The sequence below is a fragment of the Stigmatopora argus genome, chromosome 4, assembly GCF_051989625.1.
Source record: "Stigmatopora argus isolate UIUO_Sarg chromosome 4, RoL_Sarg_1.0, whole genome shotgun sequence".
Classification (NCBI taxonomy): domain Eukaryota; kingdom Metazoa; phylum Chordata; class Actinopteri; order Syngnathiformes; family Syngnathidae; genus Stigmatopora; species Stigmatopora argus.
Window position 1 is genome coordinate 16,924,064 of NC_135390.1, and position 26,110 is coordinate 16,950,173.

At 39.4% G+C, this 26,110-nt stretch overlaps 1 protein-coding gene across 5 annotated transcripts in view; it reads left to right on the top strand.

Moving 5' to 3' along the window:
- Positions 1–2,426: 2,426 nt before the first annotated feature.
- Positions 2,427–26,110, top strand: part of etv1 (ETS variant transcription factor 1) — a 46,979-nt gene continuing 23,295 nt past the window's right edge. For 3 of the 5 annotated variants that reach the window (XR_013300139.1, XR_013300138.1, XR_013300137.1), the window contains exons 1-9: positions 5,381–5,532; positions 9,746–9,799; positions 15,276–15,405; positions 15,484–15,654; positions 17,002–17,252; positions 18,148–18,219; positions 18,301–18,369; positions 18,437–18,606; positions 20,216–20,317. Coding sequence is in view for 2 of the 5 variants with exons in the window: in XM_077599668.1 (XP_077455794.1) it covers positions 5,472–5,532; positions 9,746–9,799; positions 15,276–15,405; positions 15,484–15,654; positions 17,002–17,252; positions 18,148–18,219; positions 18,301–18,369; positions 18,437–18,606; positions 20,216–20,317; positions 21,611–21,832 (1,302 nt within the window). In the remaining 3 variants the exon portion in view is untranslated. Of the gene's footprint in view, positions 2,594–3,339; positions 3,392–5,380; positions 5,533–9,745; positions 9,800–15,275; positions 15,406–15,483; positions 15,655–17,001; positions 17,253–18,147; positions 18,220–18,300; positions 18,370–18,436; positions 18,607–20,215; positions 20,318–21,610; positions 22,105–26,110 lie in introns of those variants that run through there. The other 2 variants (XM_077599668.1, XM_077599669.1) reach the window with 2 other exon arrangements.

Sequence of the window (26,110 nt, forward strand, 5' to 3'; positions counted from 1 at the left end):
TAATTGCGGTTCTTTCGCCTAACGGGCAGCGTAGGTTCGATTCCCACTCGGCTAAGGTGTGATTGGTCTATCTCTCTTTGCCCTATAACTAACTGGTGACCAATCCTGGGTGCAGTCCGCCTTTGAAAAGGATGAGCAGTGTTTAAAAAAGAATGGATAAAAACGGGGATAGTAGTATTAATTATCCTTGTCTGGGGCTGCTTTGCTCCATCAGGAAGTGGACGACATATTCTTTGATTTATAGACAAAGAAATTCCACTGCACTCTAAAAGGAAATTGACAAAAACCCGCCAGCAGGATATTATTAGATCAATGAAGGATTATTAAACTAAATATCTAAGAATTTAAAACTAAAATACCTAAATCTTTATCTTTTAGTAGTGTCTAATCAATAATTTCCTTTCTGAGAATGTAGAGCAAAATTACGTCAACCATAAATTAAAAATATATATACATATAACAGTGTAAAATCAAAATACAGACAAATATTGGACAAATTTAATACTGTATCCATAACATCCGTTTTATATTTTTAGGAAATAGAGTTTAAAACAGTACAGCTTTTTCCAATAAAATATTTTTTAATACAATGTATAAATGCTGAAACATTTCTTTTTAGCAAAGTGCAGCACTCGTGAACTTTTTATGAAATACAAGAAAACTCAAATGAATGAAATTATTTCATAACAACGTCATTTTTGTGCCTCAGTAACAGTTTTTCCAGTCAGTTAAGAAACAAAAGTGCTTTCCTCCAATTGACGCCTCACAAGAAAAAAAACGCGTAATTACAATGTACGTACGTGCACCAGATAAATGTCGTGTTTGCGCACTGCATGGAGTTTTTTGCTTTGCATTTTTCAACCTTCCTTGGTCACTCTGGAAATTACTGCCAAGTCTTGCTTCTCCCCAGAGGGGGAAAAATGCCTGTTGATGTCAAATGAGATGATTAAATTCTCAAAAGTGAAGAAGAAAAAAACACTTGGTCAACACCATACCTTGAGTATTTTTTTCCCCTCCGTGTCGCTGTTGACCGTCTCGGTGTCAGATGGCGTTGGAGCGAGCGCGGCGAGCCTTCATGTCGCGTCGGCGTCACCCGCGAACGCAAAGCCGGCCGGATCCGAGATGGAGCGCTTCCGACGCGTCCGCCTTTCAGGTGGAGTGTTAAACGTACAGATGGGATCCGGCCTTGGCTCGTGTGAACGGAGAAAGTTTTACGCTGTCTTCGGTCATCGCGATAACACTTTCGAGGCAATAACCAGACGGTTTTTGACCCCCCCCCCCAAAAAAAAGACTTGACAATAGCAAATTCAACCCTAAACAGTGACATTGCCACTATACTACAAATTCTACAACTCCATCTAATGATGATATGACACAACCCCTACTACTACTACCAGCACAGCTCCATCTTTTTGATGTATAACACAACTCCTAACCACCACTATTCTTACTACAATTCCATCTAATGGATGTATAACACAACCCCTACTACTACTACAGTTCCATCTAGTGGTGTTATAACACAACCCACCACTACTACCACAGCTCCATCTAGGTGATGTATGACAACTCCTAACCAGTACTAGTACTAGTATTACAACTTTATCTAATGGATTTATGACACAACCCCTACCACCACCACCACTACTACTACTACAACCCCTACCACCACCACTACTACTACTACTACAACCCCTACCACCACCACTACTACAACCCCTACCACCACCACTACAACCCCTACCACCACCACTACTACTACTACAACCCCTACCACCACCACTACTACTACTACAACAACCCCTACCACCACTACTACTACTACTACTACAACCCCTACCACCATCACCACCACTACTACTACCAGCCCTACCACCATCACCACCACTACTACTACAACCCCTACCACCATCACCACCACCACTACTACTGCAACCCTTACCATCACCACCACCACTACTACTGCAACCCTTACCACCACCACTACTACTACTACTACTACAACCCCTACCACCACTACTACTACTACTACACCCCCTACCATCACTACTACTACTACTACTACAACCCCTACCACTACTACTACAACCCCTACCACTACTACTACAACCCCTACCACTACTACTACAACCCCTACCACTACTACTACAACCCCTACCACTACTACTACAACCCCTACCACCACCATTACTACTACTACAAACCCTACCACGTCTCATAAACCGATGCGCCTAATATATAAAACAAATTTCAAGATAGGCTATTCGTTGGTGCGCCTTATACCGCGGAAAATACGGTGCATTCATTGGCTCGTGCGATTGTGTCAAAAATATGCTCTGTCATTTAAAAGTCACCCGCTGTAGTATTTCATCGCATTTTTAAATTGAGCTCGCTGCCAAGTAGGGGTAGAAACGACGGAGTGGCGCTGCTTGTGCTTGTGTTGGGGTTGGCGAGGATGGTAGGGGAGGACGGCTGAGTCCGCAACAGGAGGCCGCGCGGAGGCGACACCAGGCGGCCAAGCGAGCGTTAACAATGTGCCGGGAGCAAAAGAGGCCAGCGCGGACCCTCAAGCTGTTCTCTGCACCCCCAAACTGTAAGTACTACTTTACTCGTGACGTTTAAGCTGACGCGCTGATTGGACTTTGTTTGAAAGTAGCTTTGTATTATAATTTAGTTTGCCTCGGTGTTTTTATGACACACATTGAAGACCGAGGTCTCCACCTCGCAGCCCGGGGGCCAATTATGGCCCCTTGGATAATATTTTGCGGCCCTCGTTTGACATAAACTTGTAGTATTGGTACTGTATATATAAATTTTCCATGCGTATATACTGGGTGATTGAAATTTAACGGGCATTTTTGAGGTGCGTATTGGCAGACATGAAGTCGTGATGACACTGCAAGATGGCGACCAAAAGTGTAGTAGTAGTTTTTTAAAATTACACGTTTTAAAGGTTTCATGATACTATGAGCAAAATATGTTTCTACTATCACTCCTGGTTTTAATGTATACATCATTTAAAATGAATTGAAGCATCTATTTTGGAAGAGGAAAAAAATAATTTTTGAAGTTCCAGTAAGAAGTAGAAATAATACAAATAATATAAATTCTTTGAAAAAAAAAACAGGATGATATGTTCAAATGTGGCCTGTGTATATCTTGCCCCATAAATTGTATTTATTTTTGTTTGTTTTGTTCCGTGACCTCATTTCCCTTTTTTTAATAACTAAAACAACACAGACTTAGTTCAGCCAATGACTGCCGTCCCTCAAAGTGTTACCCAAGTCTCATTTTGTGTTATTTTTTTCCCACTTTAAAAAAAAAAAAAAACCCTGACAGGTACACAACGGAAAAACCACATGACCAGCGGACGCCTCGTTCTTTGACCAAAGTGAGTCTTTTCTAAAAACACAACTCTAAATATCAATAATTGCTAACAATAATCAACAGGGGAAGCAAACTGTTGACGCTGGAACTGGTTAAGTTCACTAACACAATCGATTTGTGTCTGCGCGTACGAGAACGAGCCGAGAATTTGCGAGAGGTCATCAAAAGACAGAAGGAGCGAGTTGATTAAGTCCGACCTGGCCGTGGACGCCCAAGCTAATTTCACGGCCGCTAAACATTTTAGCTCCAATCCAATTGTTGTTGTTGTTGTTCTATTTTTTGGCCATCTCCATCTTGGCCGCTTTTGTAATGAACATACGTAGAAAGAAAATAGCACAGATTTCAATTAGACTTTATTTATTGGATTTGAAAGCTAAGTTCATATGTCTAGTTTTTATTGCTATTTAGTCTTCTAGAAGTCACCATTTTTCATAATTTGGCTGAGCCTGCGACTTATTAAGTTATACGTTTAGTATAGTAGTATAGTTATCACTGCGATAACTGCAGTTTTTTTTCTCTCTGAACACTGACAGCCTGTTATGTATTTCTTTAATAGGGTATACTTATCTGAAAACCTGTTATATTAACAGATGCCTAAAGTATGTTTGTTTCTGATAAAAAATTGAAATCCCCTGAAATGCATCCAGTTTGACATACATACATACATGTGTATATATACATACATATATGTATGTATATATATATACATACATGTATATATACACATATACACATATACATATATATATATATATATATGTGTATATACGTATGTGTGTATATATGTATGTGTATGTGTGTATGTATGTGTATATGTATATATATGTGTGTATATATATATATATATATACATATACATATATATATATACATATGTATGTATATATGTATATATGTGTATGTATATATATATATGTATGTATATATGTGTATTTATATATATGTGTATATATGTATGTGTATGTATATATATATATATGTGTGTGTATGTAAATGTGTGTATATATATATATACGTATACATACATGTGTGTTTGTGTATATATGTATATATATATATATATATACGTATACATACATGTGTTTGTGTATATATGTATATACTGAAAAATACGGTACTTGAAACTTTTTGTTTAATATAAAATAAAATAACCTGTAATTGCCTAAAAATCAACAAAAAGCAACCAAATTTCCCCAAATGAACATCAATCAATCAATAACAAATGATCTAAAAAAAAAAAAATCCCAAAAATGACCTGTAAGTACCCTAAAAAGAAAAAGTGGCGCAAAACTAACTCATCGCCTCCCACTGACAATAATCAATGTCCAATTCACTTAAACTGGCTTTAGATGCTCATTTTTCATTGCCATTGACCGCGCTAGACGTCCAATCCATTTTAACTGGAAGGCGTGAATGAACAAACATTCATTGGACGTCAATGGCGGACAGAAAGTCAACTTTTTGGGGGGACCAAAAACAAACCGGTCCGTCGCTCGCCAGCTCTACTTGGCCCGCCAAGCCATCGGAGTTTGACGCCCCCGTTTGTAACAATTGCCACGCGTTTAAAATCTCCCCAGAATATACCACCAAAATCCGCACGGGGGAGGGGGAGGGGGAGGGGTGTTCTCCCGACATGGCGCGCTCCAATTACGGAGAAGCACCTGCATATATTAGAGGGCTCTCGCGTTTCTTGCGCTAGCTTGTCGCTGGGGAGTGTCATGGCAAATTAGCCGCGTGGCGTTCAATGTCTGTTCGGCTTTTTGGCGGGAGCCAACGCACACAAAACCCTCCCACCCTCCCTCGCTCTCCCCCTTTCTCTCTCCCTCTCTCTCTTTCTCTTCTCCATCATCTCCAGCTGCACCATCACCTTGTCTGCTTCAATTCCTCCTGCTCGTCCTCACCCGCACAAAAAAAAAAACAAGAATGGATCTACCCGTTTTTTCCTGACAAGAAAAAAAAGACTTTTTTGCCATTTTGTTTTTTTGCATGTGTTGAAGTTATCTTTTACACACTTTTTTTTCTTTTTTTAGAAATGTTTTTCCTCCCATGGCAAGACCGGCTCACCGCGCTCTAAGTGAAACGGGATGCTTCAGGATTTAAGCGCCAGCGTCCTCTTTCCGCCGTGTCTGCAACACGCAACTTTTGGTGAGTGGGATTTTTTGGAGGGTGGAAAGTGGGTGTTTTGTGTGGGTGTGAGGGTTGTACGTGGATTGGGAGATTTGGTGAGGGGATTTTTAAGTTATTTGAATTGGGGGAAATTATTTCTGATTGTTTTTTTAAAGGGGCAGCACTGATTTGGTTTTGTTTTTTATTATTTTGGCAGGAAATATAGATTTTTTTAAAAATTATTGTATTGGGAATGTGTGTGTAAAATTAATGTGATACTTGCTCTTTTTGGCTGAATGTAAAAATTTCAATTAGGAAATAATGGAAAGTGGAATTAGAAGCAATTGAGCTGAAAGGAAAATTAATGCACAGAAAATATTGTGGATTTTTGCGTATTGATTTGATTCAAATTGGCTTAATGGTTGCAAATTGATTAGAAAAAAAATAAGGAAATTTCTATTATTTCAACTAATAGTTGAGTTTTGAATTGGATGAAAGAAATCCACATTTAAACCAACTAAGCTATTTTTATGCATGTCAAATGAAAAAAAAGACAAATTATGAATGTTTTTTTTATAACAAAAGGTTATATATACATTTCTTTCCATTTTAAAATAAGCGGAAACAAATGTTTTTCTTTTAATTCCACTTGCACTTAATTTGGCACTCCCAAAATTCTTGAATTGCGATAAAAATGAATCAACTTAACATGCATTTGTCAGATTGGACAAAATCAGTCAACAATTGTCATTTGTATAAAACCTTAAAAGCAAAAGAAAGTTTTACCTATCACAGATGGCTTGTTAAAAAGGAGTTTTATGTTATTACGTATATTTGAAGTCTTTGACAGGGGGCAAAAATATTAAATACGGAATGAATATTTCATCCGCGCTCAGGATGGCGCTTCCGATGGCTCTTAACTTCCTGTCGGTTAAAAATGGAGATTTATCATTTAATTGAGAATAAGAAGAAGAAGAAGTGGACGAACCCGAGCGAGTCGATTTTCCACGTTTGGCGACTACGACCGAAATGATGAATGTCGTTCTGAGCAATTTGGGTAGTGTTTCAATTCTTTTCTTATTTAGTGAGAACAACATCATCCTTGGTAATATCCCTGGAGAAAAATCTTAATCTTTAGAGATTAAATTCAAACTAATAAAATGAAAATCGGACTTTGACAATCTTAAAATTGAAATATGATGATCACAAAGTCATGTTTTGTACTCTTATAAGATCCAAATCATCATATTATGAGAAGAAAGTCATTTTCGTGCTTATTTTGATGGAACGTGAACCAGAAATGCTTTGGTTTTGCGGGCTTCAACTTTTGTCGAGGTGCGCAAAAAACTACTTTTTACGTCATTTTAGGAGATTGAAGTCATATTCAAAGAAAAAGTGAAGATTACAATTATAACTGGAACTTTAGGCGACAGGTTAGTCTCAAAAGTAAGATTTTGAAATCCTTTTGGGGGGGTTTATTAGATTCCCCTTGATAAAACTTTGAAGATAATACAACTATATATTGGTAATATAGTTTGTTTTAAATTGGAAGATTTTTGCACTGCAAAAAGTCTGCCACGGCCCCCCCCCCCCTAAAAAAAAATCTTGGAAAGGACTCCTTCCTTGGTTTCCGCTTTCCTTCCTGTGTCCGTTTCGCACCCGTGAAAGTGTGCCGCCGCGTGGGGAGCGCCCAGACGCTAGCGCAGGTGTTCAGAATTCTCCAAAATTGCTGGCCTTCTCTCACTACGACGTGTCGTCGTCGTCGTCCACTCTTCTAAAGGTCAACGCTTCAATCCTGCTTGGATACCACGCTTTAATGACTTGAGTCAACATCCATTGTTACAATCGTGACACCAAATATATTTTTCAAATTATTTTTCATTGTTAAAAAGTATTCTGAAGGCTTAACAACAGGCATTTTTAGATGTTTTCAAATGTTAGCCAATGTGATTTTTTTTTTAAAGCTTTTTGGTGTTAGGTGAATACTTTAAAGTGGAATATATGGTGAACATTTTTACATTTTTACATTTGGGATAAATATTCAATTGGTCAAGAGGAGGTAGAGGGGGAAAAAAGTCGAATCGGCAGCAAAAATATTAAAATGCTGTTTGTCTATAGCAAAAATATCAACATTTATTGACTAGTAAATGAAAATTAAGACTAGAAAATGCCATGTATTTTCCCTTTTAAGGAAGAAAAAACACCAAAAAGTAATAAATAGAGAGCAAAACATAATTTTCCATTTTAAAATATACATATATTACTTATTTACTTGTATATAAATTATATTAATATATAATATATATATATATTTCTATAATGTACGGAAGTCACACTCATTTTAAATATACCGTACTTTCTATAATATACGCAAGTCACACTTTTATTTTATATATAGTTTTATACTTAAACTCATAAGTATCTTATAGATGTTATGTTGTGTTTTTTGGGCTGACTAGACTATCCCCCAAATTTATTTAAATTATGTTTACATTATTGTATTTTTTTTGTCTGATTATAGGAAAGAAATGCCCCTCAAAATGCAACTCTAGTGCAACATATTCTTTTTCCTCTTTATTGCGCATTCCTCGCTATTCACAAATTAATCGGAAAAATACGGCCATTCAGTTTTCTCCCAAATTTATGAATAAGGGACATAGTTGAAATATAAAGCACATTCATCCTTTAGATAAGTCATATTTTATTTACTCACTGAATGACAACGCCATTAACAAAGGTTGATCAAAGGATTAGAATAAATAAATAACCGGATGACGAACTAGCCGATTGCTTTAATTGTGGCATCATCATCTTCATCATCAACATCATCATCGTCGTCTGATCCCGAGTGAGAACTTTAAAAATCATGTCGAGACGCGCTATGCTAACTCCGGCTCGGGCGTAAAAATAGAAGCGTAAATGGCCAAGTGCGAGCTTGATTATTGGCCCGTCCGCGTTGGGGAATTTGAATTTTTGGGGGAAAGTGACGAGTCGAGCGGGCGGGTGTACAGGTAGGGAGGGGGGGCGTCGGCTAATTAGAAGATGCTAACAATGGGAGGCTGCGTGGTGACAGCCAGGAAGTGCTGGGATTGGTAGAAGGGGGTCACTAGCAACATTTTCAATTTTTGGAATGTATTTATTTTTGCCCTTGGAAGCTTCCCTCCATTCAAAAGACATAAAAAAACTCATTTGCAAAGAGAATGTTGACTGAAAAATGCATTTTTACTGTATTTTGGTGGTAAACTGCGTTGAAATTTGTTGAAATTTGTTTTTTTTTTTTCCATATTGGGGACATGGCTTTGTATTATGAGATGTTCAAATATACAGGGAAAGGGTTAAATAAGCATTTGAAATGGAAATCGTTTTTGCAAGCTAAATTGTGACTTGATATTGTTAATAGAGTATTATTTTTGTGATGTAGTTTTAAAAGGTATGCTATTTGTCCCAATTTAATTGGAATTTTGGGATTAATTGCATCACCTTTTTTATTTCAGCAAACTTATTTTTAGGCAATTATAAGGTTCATCATCATGAGGATTGGAAAACAAAATTCCCATTTAAAAATGTATATTAACCACCCACCCCCCAAAAATATTGAATCCCTGCCCCTCCCAATTTGTACTTTTAATGTAAATGAGTATTTGTGTCACATCTTATAAATTTTCCTTAAAATAAAATAAGATGTGAATGTATACGAAATTGTGAGCAAAAAAGCACTTTTTTTATACACAGTCATTAATTCATATAAAATGTTCTCTATTTTCTAAGTTGCAATTATAAATATTGTTTTGTCTTCATCCACTTTAATATTGATCAATTTAACAGAATATACATACAAATAAATGGAGTCTAACAAATAAAATAAATGATCTGACCACATCCTATTTTTTTCTTTGAGGCACTATAATTCCAAATTTTAGATCCCCCATCCCCCCAAAAACAACCAAATCATTAAAAAGACATCAACTCATCGCTGCCATCCCTCCCAGTCCAAATGGCTTGGACGTCTCGCCCCGTCAATCATTACAAAGTACTATTTTCGAATTTTTGTTTGGTTGCTCACCATTTTTAAGATGAGTAAACACCTGCTTTCACTATGATCATTCTTGTAAGAGTGGGGAGAAAAAAAAGATTTATCGGCGTCTCGCAGACAAAAGACGAAGACAAATCGGGGGGGTCCTGAGGGGAGGGTTGGGACTCGGGGTCAACATCACAAACATCTCAAGGTGTCTCGTCTGCTTTGTTCTCGCAGCTCAAGTTCCCGACAATGACGAGCAGTTCGTCCCAGACTTCCAGACTGAAAACTGTAAGTGCCCGTGTGTGTGTGTGTGTGTGTGTGTGCGCGTGCTTATTTGCATAGGGAGGAATATTGTTTTTAAAGGATATTTTTAACGTTGGGAGGGCCAGGATGACTGTCACCTGATTTTTTTTGGGAGGGGGGACAGTTTGAAGGAAAGGGAGAGGCTGTTTGCTTGTTTTTTTTCTTGTTTTTTTTTCTTCTCCAGAATAGAAATGCTCTCATCTGACGAGACGCCCCCCGACCTTTTTTTCCGCTAAATCTGGGTGGTTTTTTTTGGGTGGGGCCCTCGCCGTGGCGGTTATTCGGCGCAATGAAAGCGCCTTTGCTCGCCGCGTTTCTAAGAATACTTTGGATGGAAATTGAAGGCGATGCGTTAGTGTCACCTGGTTGCTTTGCCATTTGGCAAATGGGGGGGGGGGTTGAGGTTTAAGGAAGGCGGGGCTCGGTGGGGACCGCCCGACTGAGCGCTTGTTTTTTGGTGAAAACCATCTCATATCTAATTTTCTGAGCCGCTTTATCCTCACTAGGGTTGCGGGGGGTGCTGGAGCCCATCCCAGCTAGCTGACTTCAGGCCAGAGGCGAGGGGCCAGCCAATCGCAGAGCACAAGGAGACAAACAACCAATCATAGCTAGGGGCAATTTAGAATGTCCAATCAGCCTACCATGCATGTTTTTTGGAATGTGGGAGGAAACCGGAGTACCCGGAAAAAAGTCAGGCGGGCCTACACGCAAACTCCACACAGGTGGACCGACCTGGATTTGAACCCAAATCCCCCTACTGTGAGGCCGACGCGTTAACCACTCAAACCAGTAAATCAATTTAACTAATGTGTGTGGGAGTAGGTGATAAAGAAATATTTTTTTTCTATTAAAAATCATGTCACGTCCAATCCACCTAAACTGGGAGGTTCGGCAGCAAATGGATGATGAATAATCGAACTGAACGTCAAAGATTTAAAAGCTGTTTCAGGAAAATAGGTGGTCATGTCCATCAAAAGAAGCCCAAATTGGACAGAAAGTTGACAGTTCTGGTCGTGGCTGGCCAATTTGGGGAACATTTTAGACGGAAAAAACACCTGATTTACCGGGCGACCCAGAATTTGGTGCATATGTCTATCGTAACACGGTGCACGAATACTACAAAAACAAAATGTTGCGGTCATGTCCTTCCTTCATCACAGGAATTTAGTGTTTTAGCACAACTAAGAACTTATCTGAATAGCAAAATCATGAATAATCATTAAATTAGTCTTAAATTAGACTAGAGTGGCTTTAGAAATAAAAAAAGAACTCCTATCAAGTCTTAAATTGGACTTTATGCCTCTAAATTAGACCGTTTAACTCGGTTGCAACTCGAGAAAAGCCATCCATGTCCAAAAACAATGGGTGGTCTTCTTTTTTTTGAATTTTTTTACACCTAATATTCTTTTTTCCATCTTGAAATGACACATCAAGAATTTCAACCTGATTAAACGGCGAATAAAAAAACACCCACACATTGTTTTGAAACTACGATTAGCATTCGTGACCTTTTTTTTCAAAATGCCTGATCTTGACTTTTCCCTTTATTTTGATTGATAGATTAACAAAGCAAATCTTATAAAAGCTTATTAAAGCATTTCCGATGGATTGGCTTTCACCAATTTTTTTTTCCACCTCCAAAATCATCTGCCAGCTCTCCCATTTCAATTGATTGGGACGTCTATCGGCGCCATTGGCGTCCAAAGACTAAATAGAGAATAGTTTTGAACCAAAATCCCGCCCGAGAGGTCAAGCCTGGCGGTCCGGTTGTCCTTCAGGAGCGCGGCCATGTTGGCACACTGGCACGCCGCTGACAGATGGCGCCGTGGTTGGGCATCCCAGACGCCACCTCTCCCATATGGGTGGGTTCCTATACCACCGACACGGAGGTCCGAGCAGACAAGGATGATAGATGACACTCTATAGGACGACGACGTACGCTCACCAAAAACAAACACACCAAAATAAAACCTGGCTTCTATTATTTTAATGCGGTTACATTTTTTTTTCTTTAATCCGTACCGCAAAACAACACCACCGCTACTGTAAATACTCCCAAAACCACATCTTGAAAATAAACTAGCGCACAATGTGTAGACTGTCTTAGGGGACATTTTAGTAAAAGGATGGCTTGTTTAGGGTCTCATCGTAAAATTGGAAAATCCGCTTTTTTAAGGGGGGGAGAATCTGCCAGACCTCATAAAAATGTTTTTCTATATAATTTTACCTGTTATACACACTTTTAGACACACTTAGTATATTTTAACAAATTAAAATCCTTCAAAAACACACACAGAGAAGCTACTGCTAGCCACGCTAATGTGTCATGGGAAATGCGATTGGCAAACTAACGAAAATTAGCGTACACTTTACTAGTTTTAGTACATATTAATTTTTCTAGTGGAAAACATTGACACTCATGAAAATCAATAACTTATTCTGTTGTGAAATGAAAGCACTGACAAAATAATGAGTATCATTCATTTAAATAATAGAAAAATAGAATAGCATCATGTAGAAAGACTACTAGCTTAATGCTAACGCTTGAAATGGGATTTTTTGAGCAAAATTAGCATCCACTGCCAGTCAAATGTTAGAATTTGTGTTGCACTGATTATTGGATGCCACTCGCCCTTTTTTACTGCATTATGCAGAGCTGGCGGCCATCTTGGGGAGGGCAACTGGTAGTTCAAAACTAAATCTCAGAGTTACAAAGCTTTGGTGCGATATTTTGTGCTTCTTTTTTAGTCTTATATTGGAATCACTACGACTGAAGCACAATTTTTTTTCTCCCCAAAATAATTTATCCCGTTTAATTTTAAAATGAATGCAAAAAAAATCCACCAACTGTCATTTTCAACTACAAAAATGCTATTAACCACAAACTGCTAGCAAGTTAGCATGTTTCATTTAACGTTTTTTAATAGAAATCAGGCAAATTATTTTGATTTTAACTTCCACACTGAAATAATATGATTTATTTGTCAATGTTCAGGACCATTTATTTCTCCATCTGTCCAAATTCCCTTTTACCTGTTTTTACCCCAATTTTCATTTTATTTTTTGGTAAAACCCAATGAGACTTCAAAGCCCAGTCGATAGAATTAGCATAAAATCTGAAGAGCACGACTTTGACTGTTTGTCCAATCTTAGACTTTGACTTGGCGGTCGTCTTCAATGTCACGTCGCTGTGGAAGCAGCATGGTGGAAATGTGGAGAAGGAAGAATCGTCTTCTTTGTCTCATCTCCACAGATGCTTACCATTAGCATAACTTAGCGGGGAACGGCGGAGGTGTAAAATGAGGCCACACGTTCCGTCTCCGCCGCATTTAACAACGAAGGCCGGCACCTACAGTAGGTGAAAATGGAATAGAAGCTCATTTCACCCTTTGCCAAATTAACTTTTACCCCGTTTTGGGGTTAAACGAATGAAATGGGACAGTGTCTGCCAAAAAAAGGGCGGCAAAAACACACCATTTCGGACCTGAGAATGTCCAACATGTCACAGCCAGGGACTTGTTAATTAGCAGGCAATGTTTTGGTGGGGAATATTTATGAATGAATGTTTGGTTTTACGTGGTCGTTGTTCATTTTTACCTTGACTTTAACTCTTTCAAGGCAATCTGCGTCCATTCACTACGTGGACCTGACATTTTCTGGATCATATAGGCCACACTTTTATACCAAATTTTAATATTGTGGCATACATAACCCAACATGTGATGTCCACTTGTCTGGATGCTAAGTTTTGAAGGCGTACGTTATAGAATTGTGTCGGAAGCCATCCAGTTTGGTTACTGGCCATCTTGAGAATAATTCCCAGCAATTGGCACCTGTATTTTTATTTTATTTTATTTAAATTCCTCCATTTTCTTTCACGAGCTAGATAAATTTAGCTTTCTAGACATAGCTCGTAGCTAGATTAAATCTCAAGAAGCCACTATCCAAAAAAAACAGAAGACTGTGCCATTTTGTATTTTTCTCGTCCCCTGAAATTAATTTGAAAATTCCTTCAAAACAGCCAATTTCACTGGTGAAAATAAAATTTTGCAGACATGTCTGTCACGAGTAAAGCCAGAAAAAAGTCTCCAAGAGTTGTCCCCCCAAAAAAACAAAGCAAGCGTGGAAAACGTAAGCGTTCCAGTTGGAGTCGCTAATTGTCTTAAGCACCGTTTTAAAAAGGCGCCGACGTCTTACTTCTTAATCAATGTGCAGATAATGAGAGCAACACGCCGTGACATTTTATGTGAGAAAAGGAAGCGTCTGTGCTCCCTATCGATCAGATCAGCATACCTTGGCACCCTGCCGTCAAAAATCCATTGTGACATTTCAAGTGCGACTCGTGACGCCGCCGGTTTTCGATTAAATATTTTCATTGACGCTACCTGAAGATAGCTGCGTCGAATGGGCCGTAATAAGCGTTCTATTGACGCGGAAAGTGTGATTTTTCTAAATAATTTTGGGAGGCGAGGTTGAACATCCAATCCATTTGAAGTGGGAGAGGCTAGTCGCAATTGGTCGCTGCTAGGCCTCCCGGTTCAAATGGATTAGACGTCGATGCTTAACAAGGTTTGTTCCACGTGAGCGTCGTCAAAGGTCTCCCCGCAGGAAGTGTCTTTTTGACCTCCGATCGATGACCTGGAAAGGGCAGGCCCCCAGCGTGCTTTGTCACGCCCCCACCCATGCCGGCCCTCCCTCACAACCGTCAACAGAGGCCCGGCTGTGCGTCACGTGACGTGCTGGCAGAGACGCTTGAATTCGGGCTGAGGCTGTCAGTCAAAATGGGAAAAATACAAATGTAGCATTTAGCTTTTGGACGTTAGGGTTCATTAAAAGCCTATACAGAATTTTTGGAGGGAAATTCATGCCTTGAAAGCATTTGAACTTCTTGAAATTGGTAGGCGTGTCTATCGTGAGTAGATGCAAAAAAGTCTTTAAAAACTATATATAAAAAGATAGGAAGACAGACATTTTTGTCTGAAGCTGACATTTTGTTTTGGTAGCACTGCTCGGAACATTTTTTCGGAAAATTCAGCCCGAGACCAGTTGAATTTAGCAATATTTGGTAGGCGTGTCTGTCATGAGTAGATGCAAAAAAGTCTCAAAAACTATATCTAAAAAGACACAGGAAAACAAGCATTTTTGTTTGAAGCTGCCGTTTTGTCTTTGTCGCACCAATCACAGATTTTTTCGGAAAATTCAGCCCCTGAAAGCAGTTCAACTTAGCCGTGTAAAATTTGGTGGGCGTTTTTATTTTGAGTAGATGCGAAAAAAAAGTCTAAAAAAACCTATCTAAAAAAGACAGGAAAACAACCATTTTAGTCTGAGACTGCCGTTTAGTTTGGCAGAATTTTCCGAAAATCCAGCCCCTGAAACCATATATTTTGGTCTAAAGCTCCCTTTGTTGGAGCCAACCTGTCCCAATTTTTTCCCTGCTAACTCAAGTTTCCATTTCCCGTAGTGGCGTTCCACGGACTGCAGCTGAAAATCAAGCGGGAGCTGCACAGCCCGTGCTCCGAGCTGAGCTCCACCTGCAGCCAAGATCGGCCCTTCAAGCTCCAGTATGGAGAGAAGTGCCTGTACAACATCAGGTCAGTGCTCCATCACCCTAACCACAACAACTGCACACAGCAATCGGCAGCGTCAAAGTGGTGACCCCTGTGCCGCAGTGCCTACGAGCAGAAGCAGCACGCAGGCATGAAGCCCTCCAGCCCGGTGACGCCCCCCTGTAGCACCCCCGTGTCCCCCTTGCATCATGGCGCCCCGACACCCAAACCTGAGCGGACGTACGCCCACGCGCCACCCTCGATACCCGAAGCCGCCTACTCCATGGATCACAGGTACAGTTTTAGCATTCGTGCTAAGGAAGTTAGCTTGAAACGGTCTAGCTCAAGGGTGTCAGACTTGGGTTGGTTCGCGGGCCGCATTAACTCGATTTTATGTGGGCCGGACCATTTTAGATATAATATATAGATTTTTTTAATAAATGGATTGAAAGAACTGGATTAAAAGACCAGAATATTCAGTTTTTCATAGATCTAAAACAATGTTTATTTTAGCTTTTTTTAAAATATATTTTTCGATTTTACAAAATGATTTTTGAACAAAAAATGCAGAAAAAATGGATTAAAACATTACAATTGTTGATTTAAAAGGGGGAAAATCAGGAAATTTAATATACATCTATACTCTTCATTTTAATTTGATCCTAAAACAGAAAGTCGGCACTCATGATTTACTTTCTCGGGCCGCACAAAATGATGCGGTGGGCCAGATTTGGCCCCCAGGCCGCCACTTTGACACCTGTGGTCTAGCTTGTTGTAGCGAGATTTTCATCTGCTGGCTCTTTGTTTACTCCCATTTATTGTGATTTTAAATATTTTATAACTGGGTGAAATATATAATTTGATAAACAGTAAACAGTTGTGCAAACATTGAATAAAAAGAAAAAACATCTGTGCCGCTTTTCACGACCAACATTTTGATAGTTGGGATATTCTATTTGTATTTCATGTCTATGATAAACACAAAATGTTAGGTAAGGATTCACTTTTTTATCATTTGTCGTCTTTTATTTTGTTATTTTCGAATGAAATCAATACAAAGCATGGGAAAGTAAAATAATTGAATACAAATGTTATTCAATTCGTTGTGAGACAATGTGAAAATAGAAAAAAAATAGAAAAATGGCGACCTACTGGACAAGTGGTTAGTGTGTGGGCTTCACAATTCTGGGGTTGAGGGTTCGATACCAGGTGGGTCCTCACTATTTGGAGTTTGCATGTTCTCCCCCGGCTGACGTGGGTTTTTTTCCGGCAACTCCGGTTTCCGCCCACATCCCAAAACTTGCATGCTAAGCTAGCTGGCTAACAGTCTAAATCGCCCAATGTTCCCTCTAGCTAGCGATTTAATCGCCCCTAGCTATGATTGGTTGTCCTTTGTCTCCTTGTGCCTTGCGACTGGCTGGCCACCAGTTCTGGGTTGTCCCTTCGCCTGGTGCCCGTAGTTAGCTGGAATAGGCTCCAGCACCCCCCGTGGATAAAGCGGTTCAGAAAATGAATGAATAACAGGAGAAATCATGCACTTTTCAAGTCATGTTCAAAACATTCTAAAACATAATGTACTTCAAAATGAGGTGGGTAAATTCTAGTCGTATTTATTTATTTTTTTAAATGTCCATCTTTCAGATTTCGCCGTCAGCTTTCTGAGCCGTGCCACTCGTTCCCGTCCCCGCCGACCGTGTCCCGGGACGCCCGTCCCCTGTATCAGCGTCAGATGTCCGAGCCCAGCATCGCGTTCCCCCCTCAAGGCTTCAAGCAGGAGTACGCCGACCCACTGTTCGAACCCCATCCCGCCATGATGGGCGCCCCGCTGCCCCACGTGTACCCCGCCGCCATGATGATCAAGCAGGAGCCCCGAGACTTCAACTACGACTCGGGTGAGGATGACTAGGCTACTCTGAATGGATGAGGGTTTGGGTGGGGAGGGGGGTTTTGATTGAGTTTGCCCATTATTAGTCAAATGGCTTCCGGTGGGGGTCTGTGGTGGGAGTCATTTCCTGCTGCAGCGTGCTAATAAGGGAGCGGCTGGAGGTTACGGCTGGTCAACTTTTTTTTTTTTTTTGAACTGGGAGTATGGGCGGCCATCGTGACTGTATCTTCCGGACTATAAGCCGCGCCAGCCAAAGAATACGCAATGAAGAGAAAAATATATTTATATAAGTTGCACTTTTGAGAGGGATTTTTTTTTTACGTTATTAGAAACCAAAAACAAACATACATTGAAGTAATAATAGTAAGATGGAGAAAAACGGGTTTCAGTTTTTTAGATAACTATTACCTAAAATAAAAAAAACATAACATAGCATTTTACTTATTGAAGGTTCTATTTCCTTCTTTTGCATCATTTTCTGGTCTTGTGGAGATAATTTCTCATCCATATAATACCATTGGCTTTCTGAGATAATTCATATGTTTATTCTGAATATTTTTTTCTTGAAAAATTAAAACTTTTGGGAGTTTAATGGCCAAAAAAAAGTCCAGTATAATGTTTTTGTTTATATTTGAACAGCTGTTTTGCGGTGGGGGATTATTTCGTCAAGCTGACGACTAACGGACTTTAAACATTATTTTTCGTTTGTACAGGGTTAGATGAGTTAGCATGGCGCTAACTTAAAAAAAAAAAATTCGGGGCCCTCCCGGTGCATTTTTGCTAATTAGGCCCGTCGTGAGACCGTTTAAATTTTTGCTAAATTGTGCTTTATGCAGTCAAAAGATTAAAGATACTAAAACGTGATCATTTTGGGGGGCTTTTTTTGACACCCTGTCTTTCAGCAGAGGTTCCCAGTTGCCATTCGGTGTACCTGCGACCAGATGGCTACCTGGCCCACGGCACCCGGACCGAAGGTACCGAGCGGGAGCACGGCAGCCCGGACGTCCGCGGCCGTCCCGACGGCAACCTTCCCAACCCCGCTTCTCGTTGTCCAGGTTGCATGTTTGACAAAGTGGCCAGGCACTTTTACGACGACACCTGCGTGGTGCCCGAGAAAGCCGAAGGTGAGTCCGGTCCCCGCGCGTCCCGAAAAACCACGCTCGAGGCCACGAGTTTGCTCCCCGCTTGCAGGCGACATCAAACAGGAGGCAGGCCTGTACCGCGAGGGTCCGTCCTACCAGCGGCGTGGGTCGCTTCAGCTGTGGCAGTTCCTGGTGGCGCTGTTGGACGACCCCGCTAACTCGCACTTCATCGCCTGGACGGGCCGTGGCATGGAGTTCAAGCTCATTGAACCCGAGGAGGTGCGTTAAGAAATGATGGCAATTCTTACAGTAATAGTGAAATTATGAACCGTGTGAGCCACTGAGAATCCAAGGAAATATTTGACTTATAATAATAGCATACCTGTCAACCTCAGCCAATTGCTCCCCTTATTAATGATTGCAATTCTCCTTATTAAGCAATAATAAACCGTACAAAAGCACATATTTACTCTCATAGGCCGCACTTAAAAGTCTCAAATTTTCCCCAAAGTGGACTTTAGATTAGATTAGATAACTTTATTTATCCCGTATTCGGGAAATTTCACTGTCACAGTAGCAAGAGGGTGAGAATACAGACACAGACACAGACTTGACTAATGTGTGCACTAAATTAGAGATTATGTGGATGTCGCTGTATGACGCTGACAGCTTGACTGTCTAGCTACATTGCTTGCTGACGCGCTATATTTATAGAGGGAAAAAGGCAGATATCATGCGTAAAGCATGGGAATATTAGCAGTTGGCGATGATGTTTTTGTATGCTACCAGTGACCAAGACGATCCGGATTAGAGCGAAATGAGGAAGACGAGATAGGTTTTACAAAAAAACATCCTTTTTTTAACATTTTTTTTTTCCATACAAAAGTTGTTATACGGCGTACACAATTTGAAATGATTACAAAACAAAGTACGGGGAAAACTTATAAGTCGTCAGGTACTTTATAGTACTAGTAATGTTACCCAAAAACAAGGCACTCACAGCAAATACAATATATACGTTATACGTCCATGTGAGCTGATGATTGTTTTAAATATGTTTGTATGGTGTCTAATTGAATTATTTTGACTTGTACTATTATTCAACTTAAGAAGGTAGAAGCACGGCCCGGCGGATGAGTGGTTAGCGTGTCGGCCTCACAGCTCTGGGGTCCTGGGTTCAGATCCGGGTCGGTCCATCTGTGTGGAGTTTGCATGTTCTCCCCGGGCCAGCGTGGCTTTTCTCCGGGTACTCCGGTTTCTTCCCACATTCCAAAAACATGCGTGGTATGCTGATTGGACACTCTAAATTGCCCCTAGCTACGAGTGATTGGTCGTCTGTGTCTTTTGTGCCCTGCGATTGGCTGGCCACCAATTCAGGGTGTCCCCCGCCTCTGGCCCAAAGTCAGCTGGGATAAGCTCCGGCACCCCCCACGAGCCTATTGAGGATAAAGCGGTTCCAAAATATGAAGGTAAAACTTGTCCCTAGTGACCAGCAAAATAATCTCCATTTGCGACTTGCCTTTTTCCCCAATTTCATGTTCGTATTTTTGTACCTACGAAGTAAACATTTCTTATGTATCCGCCATGTCGATCCGCCAAATTAGCCACAAAGGCAACTCGCTATTTCCCATTGTTTACTTATGATGGCAACATGAAAAATACGTCCGCAAATTAGCTGGTAAACGATCAGTTGCGCGTGGCGGCGGCTGTCGGGCAGGTGGGCGCCACGCCAGACAGGTGCGGCAACATCTGTTTCCTCCTTGGAGTGCGCTAATGAACGCCAAGCACGCCGGTCGCCGCGCTCTGATCAGCGTCGTTAGCACCACGCGGACTGACTCTCCGCTCGGCGGCCGCCGTTGTCGTGGCTAACGATATGCGCGTGCCACAGGTGGCGCGCCGATGGGGCATCCAGAAGAACCGACCGGCCATGAATTACGACAAGCTGAGCCGATCGCTACGCTACTACTACGAGAAGGGAATCATGCAAAAGGTCAGTTGCTAATTGGAACCAGTTTCAGCGTAATTTTCGGGTTGTGTGTTTACGTTTTTTGCCATTTTTGTTATACAGCTTCCCAAATATCAAAAAAGTTTGCAAAAGTCAAAAGATATATTTCCATATATATATATATATATATATATATATATATATATATATATATATATATATATATATATATATATATATATATATATGTATATATATATATATATATATATATATATATATATATATATATATATATACATATATATACATATATATACATATATATACATATATGTATACATACATATATATATGGGTGTTCAAAATGTGGTTTACATTCAAAATGTTGGTTTTAATCTGAAATGTACTAATGATAACTAGCATTGCTATTTTTTTTTAGAACTTTTCACATTGCTTCGTGTGTTTTTCCAAATATTTTTTCCCAATAGTGATACATATTTATTTACTTAATCCTAAAATATATTTTTGCATTGGACCAATTTTATTCTAATATTCCTCCCTAACATTTATTTTTCTCCATATTTATACTTATTCCTCAACTCATTTCTGCTTTTTCTGATTAATATGAATGAAATTGTCACCACATTCTCTGCATAATGTGGAATTTTCAGATATTTTCTTTCCTTAAATTCTAAATATGTAAGCACTCGTTCCTAAATTATTTTTATTATATTCGTGCATTGCCCCAATTGGATTCTATTATTGCTCGCCAACATTTATTTTTCTCCATATTTATACTTATCCCTCAACTCATTTCTGCTTTTTCTGATTCATATGAATGACATTTTCATCGAATACTGTGCAAAGTGTGGAATTTTCCGATATTTTCTTTCCCTAAATGCTAAATATTTAAGCACTTTTTCCTAAATAATTTTTGTTGTTATCATATTCTTGCATTGCCCCAATTTGATTCTATTATTGCTCACTAGCATTTATTTCTCTCCATATTGATACTTCTTCCTCAACTCATTTCTGCTTTTTCTGATTGATATGAATGAAATTTTCATTGCATTTTCACTTTTCCCCTAATAGTTTTCAATTTTGCTACCTGCTACATAAATATTTATTGTTTTTTAAACCACAATATAACACAAATTTCAACACCGCTGCGTCTATTTGCGACAATTTTACCCGTTCAGCAAAGTTCTCCAATGGATTTAAAGCCTTTTTTTAAACCTGCCCCATTATCTCCATCAACCACCACCACCATCCAAAACATCTCCCCCTCCTCCCCCCATTTCCTCACCCATCCATCCACCCATAAACGAACTGCAGGTGGCGGGCGAGAGATACGTTTACAAATTTGTGTGCGACCCGGAGGCCTTGTTCTCCATGGCCTTTCCCGACAACCAGCGTCCGGTCCTGAAGAGCGACGTGGAGCGTCACGTCAACGAAGAGGACACCGTACCCCTGTCGCACTTTGACGAGAGCGCCCCCTACGCCCAGGAGGCGCCCTACTGCCAGCCCCACCCTTACAGCGAGGCTTACGTCTACTAGATGTAGAAGAAGAAGAAAAAAAGATGGCGCTTCTCGACGCAGAAACATTTTAAGGCTCTTTCCAGAAATCCTTCCGAGACTGACGTTGGATTTTTGCTGAATTTCAACCCATTTGCAGTCGAAAACGTCCAGTAAATTGACGCAAATTTTATAATGGGGGTTCTCCTTGAAGATTCTCCTCTCAAAAGGAAGTTTGATTTAGCAACATGAAATTTGGTAGACATGTCTATCAGGAGTAGACCCACAAAAAAAGTCTCAAGAAGTCACGCCCGAAAAAGTCATTTTGGAGGAAAGTTTTAGAGAGAAAAGTTTGTTTTTTTGCGTTATTTTAAAAAGTAACCCATGAAAAATAGTTTTTGAAAGATGAAAGTTTTTAGACTTGTCTATCGTCAGAAGATCCACCAAAAAAGCCATGCCTGAAAAAGATCATCCGCCATTTTGGATAAAAAGGGGGTCGTTTTAGAGAGGATTTTTTTTGTTTTCTTTTTTTTTGCATTACTTTAAAAATTGGCCCCTGAAAACTAGTTTCATTTTGAAAGATGAAAGTTTTTAGACTTGTCCATCATCAGAAGACCCACAAAAAAGCCATGCTTGAAAAAGATCATTCCGCCATTTTGGATAAAAGGGGCCGTTTTAGATAGGATTTTTTTTGTTTTCTTTTTTTGGGCATTACTTTAAAAATTGGCCCCTGAAAACTAGTTTCATTTTGAAAGATGAAAGTTTTTAGACTTGTCCATCATCAGAAGACCCACAAAAAAGCCACGCCTGAGAAAGATCATTCTGCCATTTTGGATAAAAGAGGCAGTTTTAGAGAAGAAATATTTTTTAAACATTGGGTCCTGAAAAGTATGTAGTTCCATTTTGAAAGATGAAATTTGGTAGACATGTCTATCATGAAGACAACCAAAAAAAGTCTCGAGAAGGAAGCCATGCCTGAAAAAGATGCCATTCTACCATTTGGGTTAAAAAAAAACGGAAAGATTGTTTGCCTAATTTGGCCATTTCCCCCCCAAAAAATCACTTAAAAAAGTAGCACCGCAAATCAATTTTCGGCGATTTTAAGGCGTGTCTGTCTACCTGAAAACACACAGGAATTCAACCATTTTGTTTTGAAATGTGCTATCATAAGTCCATCCTTTTAAAAAAAGATTATTTATAGGGCACTGTTAGACTGCCATTAATTTATTTCTTCATTTTGTCCAATTTGACTCGTTGCTAAGTCATCATACGTTTTCTTTTTTTTTCACGATTGCTCGTGGGTGAAGCATGAATATTTCTCATCTAACAGCAAACCAACAAACGCTGTATATTTCAAAGGTTAAGATATTCATAAGCGCCGCTAATTTACAGAAATTAATAGCTCTAATAATTCAGCACTTGCTTTCTTCAAACTGTTACTCACACCATCAACAAGTGTGGAAGCTTTAATTATGGAGAATAATTCCAAGAATTGCTCTTTATTCTTCATTCAACAAGCTATTTCTCTTACTTGGGGATTTTAAATAACCGTATTTTCCGGACAATAAATCGCACCTTTTATTATAGTTTAGCTGGGCCTGCAAATTTTTCTTTTTTTCCACTCTGACTGTCTTTTATTATTTTTTTCCACTCTGACCACCAACAACATGTTATATTGTGCATTTTAGGCTATAGTTATGCAAAAAAAAGTATTAACATGTAACTTTAACAGGTGCTTATTTTGTGTTATTCCCTATTTTACTATAACTTTACTTTTCTGATCCAGTAAAAAAATTAAAAAATGCAACTTCTTTGCAACTTATTGCTATTTTCTTCCCCTTTTCATTCTTTTTTTGTGGGTGCGACTTATACTCGGGTGCGACTTATAGTCCGAAAAATACGGTGCTAAAAAAAACTTTTTTAAAGGTTTCATCCACTCTCAACAAAAACAGATTTGCAGGACCAGGATGCAGTAAAAAAAAAAACTCATTTTGAGCATCCCGCTGAAGTTTATTTCTAATTTTCATCGTTTAGTTGACGTGCACTTTAAGCGACCTTGACGGCTCGATGGCATCGTTTCTGTTTGTACATGAAGTGTTTTGTTTAAAAAAAAAAAGTTCAACGAAACTTTCCGGCATGCGACACCACATTGAGCAAAAACTGGACTCTCCACGGCCAGGACAAACTTTGATTCTGTATTTCGAGGAATTTTACCAAGACGACTCCCTGTTGGTGCACTATTTTGAAGAGGAAGCGACCATTCATGTGGATATTTTCCTTTTTGTTTTTAATCAGAAGATGTTCACAGGACACAAAAACCGTTGAAAAGTGGACCGATGAACGTCAATGATTTGACGGGACACTTGATTAAGAAGCATTTCCCCTTCCAAAACATGCATCCTACTGTTTCTAATGTATTGACCCTCTCGTGTAGCTTATTATAAATATCTGTCAACCACGATAATAAACATAATGTTCAAGGAATGAATTTTGAGTTGGCTATCTTTTCAATGCAAAAGAACAATTTTGGGGGTTTTGGGCATTTTGGGTTTACAGTAATCCCTCGAATATCACGGCTTCAATTGTTGCAGATTTTTTTCTGGTGGAATTTTTTTGGTAAATTCATAAAAATGTGAAAATCCACGCTGAAACTCGCAAGCGTAAGCCACTCCCCCTTCTTCGCTTGCTACCATGACTCAGCACTGAAGTAAAAAAAATAAAAATATATGTATATATATATTTTTGTAGTTTTTCGTTTGTCTGGTCTACATTAATCGCGATAATTGAGGGATTACTGTATTCCGCCATTTTGGGATTTTACCAATGGACAAGGCTAAATTGTGAAAAATAATTAGGTTGCTCAAATGGATGCCATCATAGAATTTATGAAATTAACATCCATAAATTCAGCTCAAAAAGTTTTTTTTTTAACTTAGAAAAATTCAATTGGACCTCCAAAAAAAAATAAAAAAGTCAGGTATTTTAAATTAAGCGGCCATTTTGTCTTTTTTTTTTAATGGATCCGCTAAAAGCAGTTCCACTTGGGATTATGAAAATCATATATCATGATTAGGACCAGACAAAAGTCTCAAAAAATCATTCTTGAAATAGCACAAAGTTAAATTGACTATTTTACAGCAGAAAATGTTTGGGTAACTTTTCAAAAATGGAGCCCTGAAAGCCAATTTTTGGGGGGTTAATATTTCTACCACATCCAAATGGTACTTTTTCCCATCTAAAACAGAATGACATGAAATCAACCCTCAGTTCATTAACAGCAATTGACGTACTAACCTTTTTTTTCTGGGAGGGCCGGCAGTCAACACTTTGCTGTCAGCTCTTCCCGGTAAAAATGGATTGGACTTCGATCGCCGTCACTGGCAGCCATTGAGTCGAAAGTGTGTCTTTTTGTGTGTGTTTGTGTGTGTGGACAAATAGATTCGACTCTTGTCAATTTCCAGCTGTGGCGCACAAAGTGTTTAACTAAAGTGACACCTGAGTCAAAAAATCAATGGCTAATTTAAGACTGCACTTTTTGTTTTGCCCGGTTCATCACGTGTTCGAGGATTGCGTTTTTTTTTTGTTGTTGTTTTTTTTTACAACGCTGGCCATAATAGAAAAGACACGGGCTTACTTTGAAACTTATTCTTGCCTCCTGTAAAGTGTCACCGTGGCAAAAAAATCAATGACTAATTGAAGGAAGCAGCGTTTAATTGCTTTCCGCCGATGGAAAAATGAAAGCGGATGTGTGAGTAATGAAAAAGCAACACTTGCCTTAATTCGTCAGAGCCGTCGGGGCTTTATTTATCGATTGCGTGCAGTCCGCTGGAAGTTAAACTTGAGTGGAGACAGCTGATTGGCTCCTTGACTGACACCGTGACGCGTGAATACATGCAACTGTTTATTGGGGGGCCGAGACGATTGTTTTGTTTCATCCTTTTGTTTTGCTTGGCTCAATTCCATTGCTCATTGCTAGACGTGTTTATTTGAAAATTGGATTTTATTTTTTGTACAGGAAGTCCACTTTGGTGAATTCAAAGAAACTTTACAGGAGTCGTTATGGCTATTTCTAAGGAGTGCTTGGATTTTTTTGAAAATTCAGCCCCGACAGCCAGTTATAGTGACCGTCTTCAAATTTGGTAGGCGTGTCTATAACGCATAGGCCTACAAAAAAGTCTCAAGCAGCCATGCTGGGAAATGCACAGGAAGTTTGCTACTTTGGCTTAAAAGAAACCTTACTGGAGTTGTTTTGTCTATTTCCAGGGTACTTGGAATTTTTTAAAAATTCAGCCCCGACAGCCAGTTTTAGTTACCATCTTC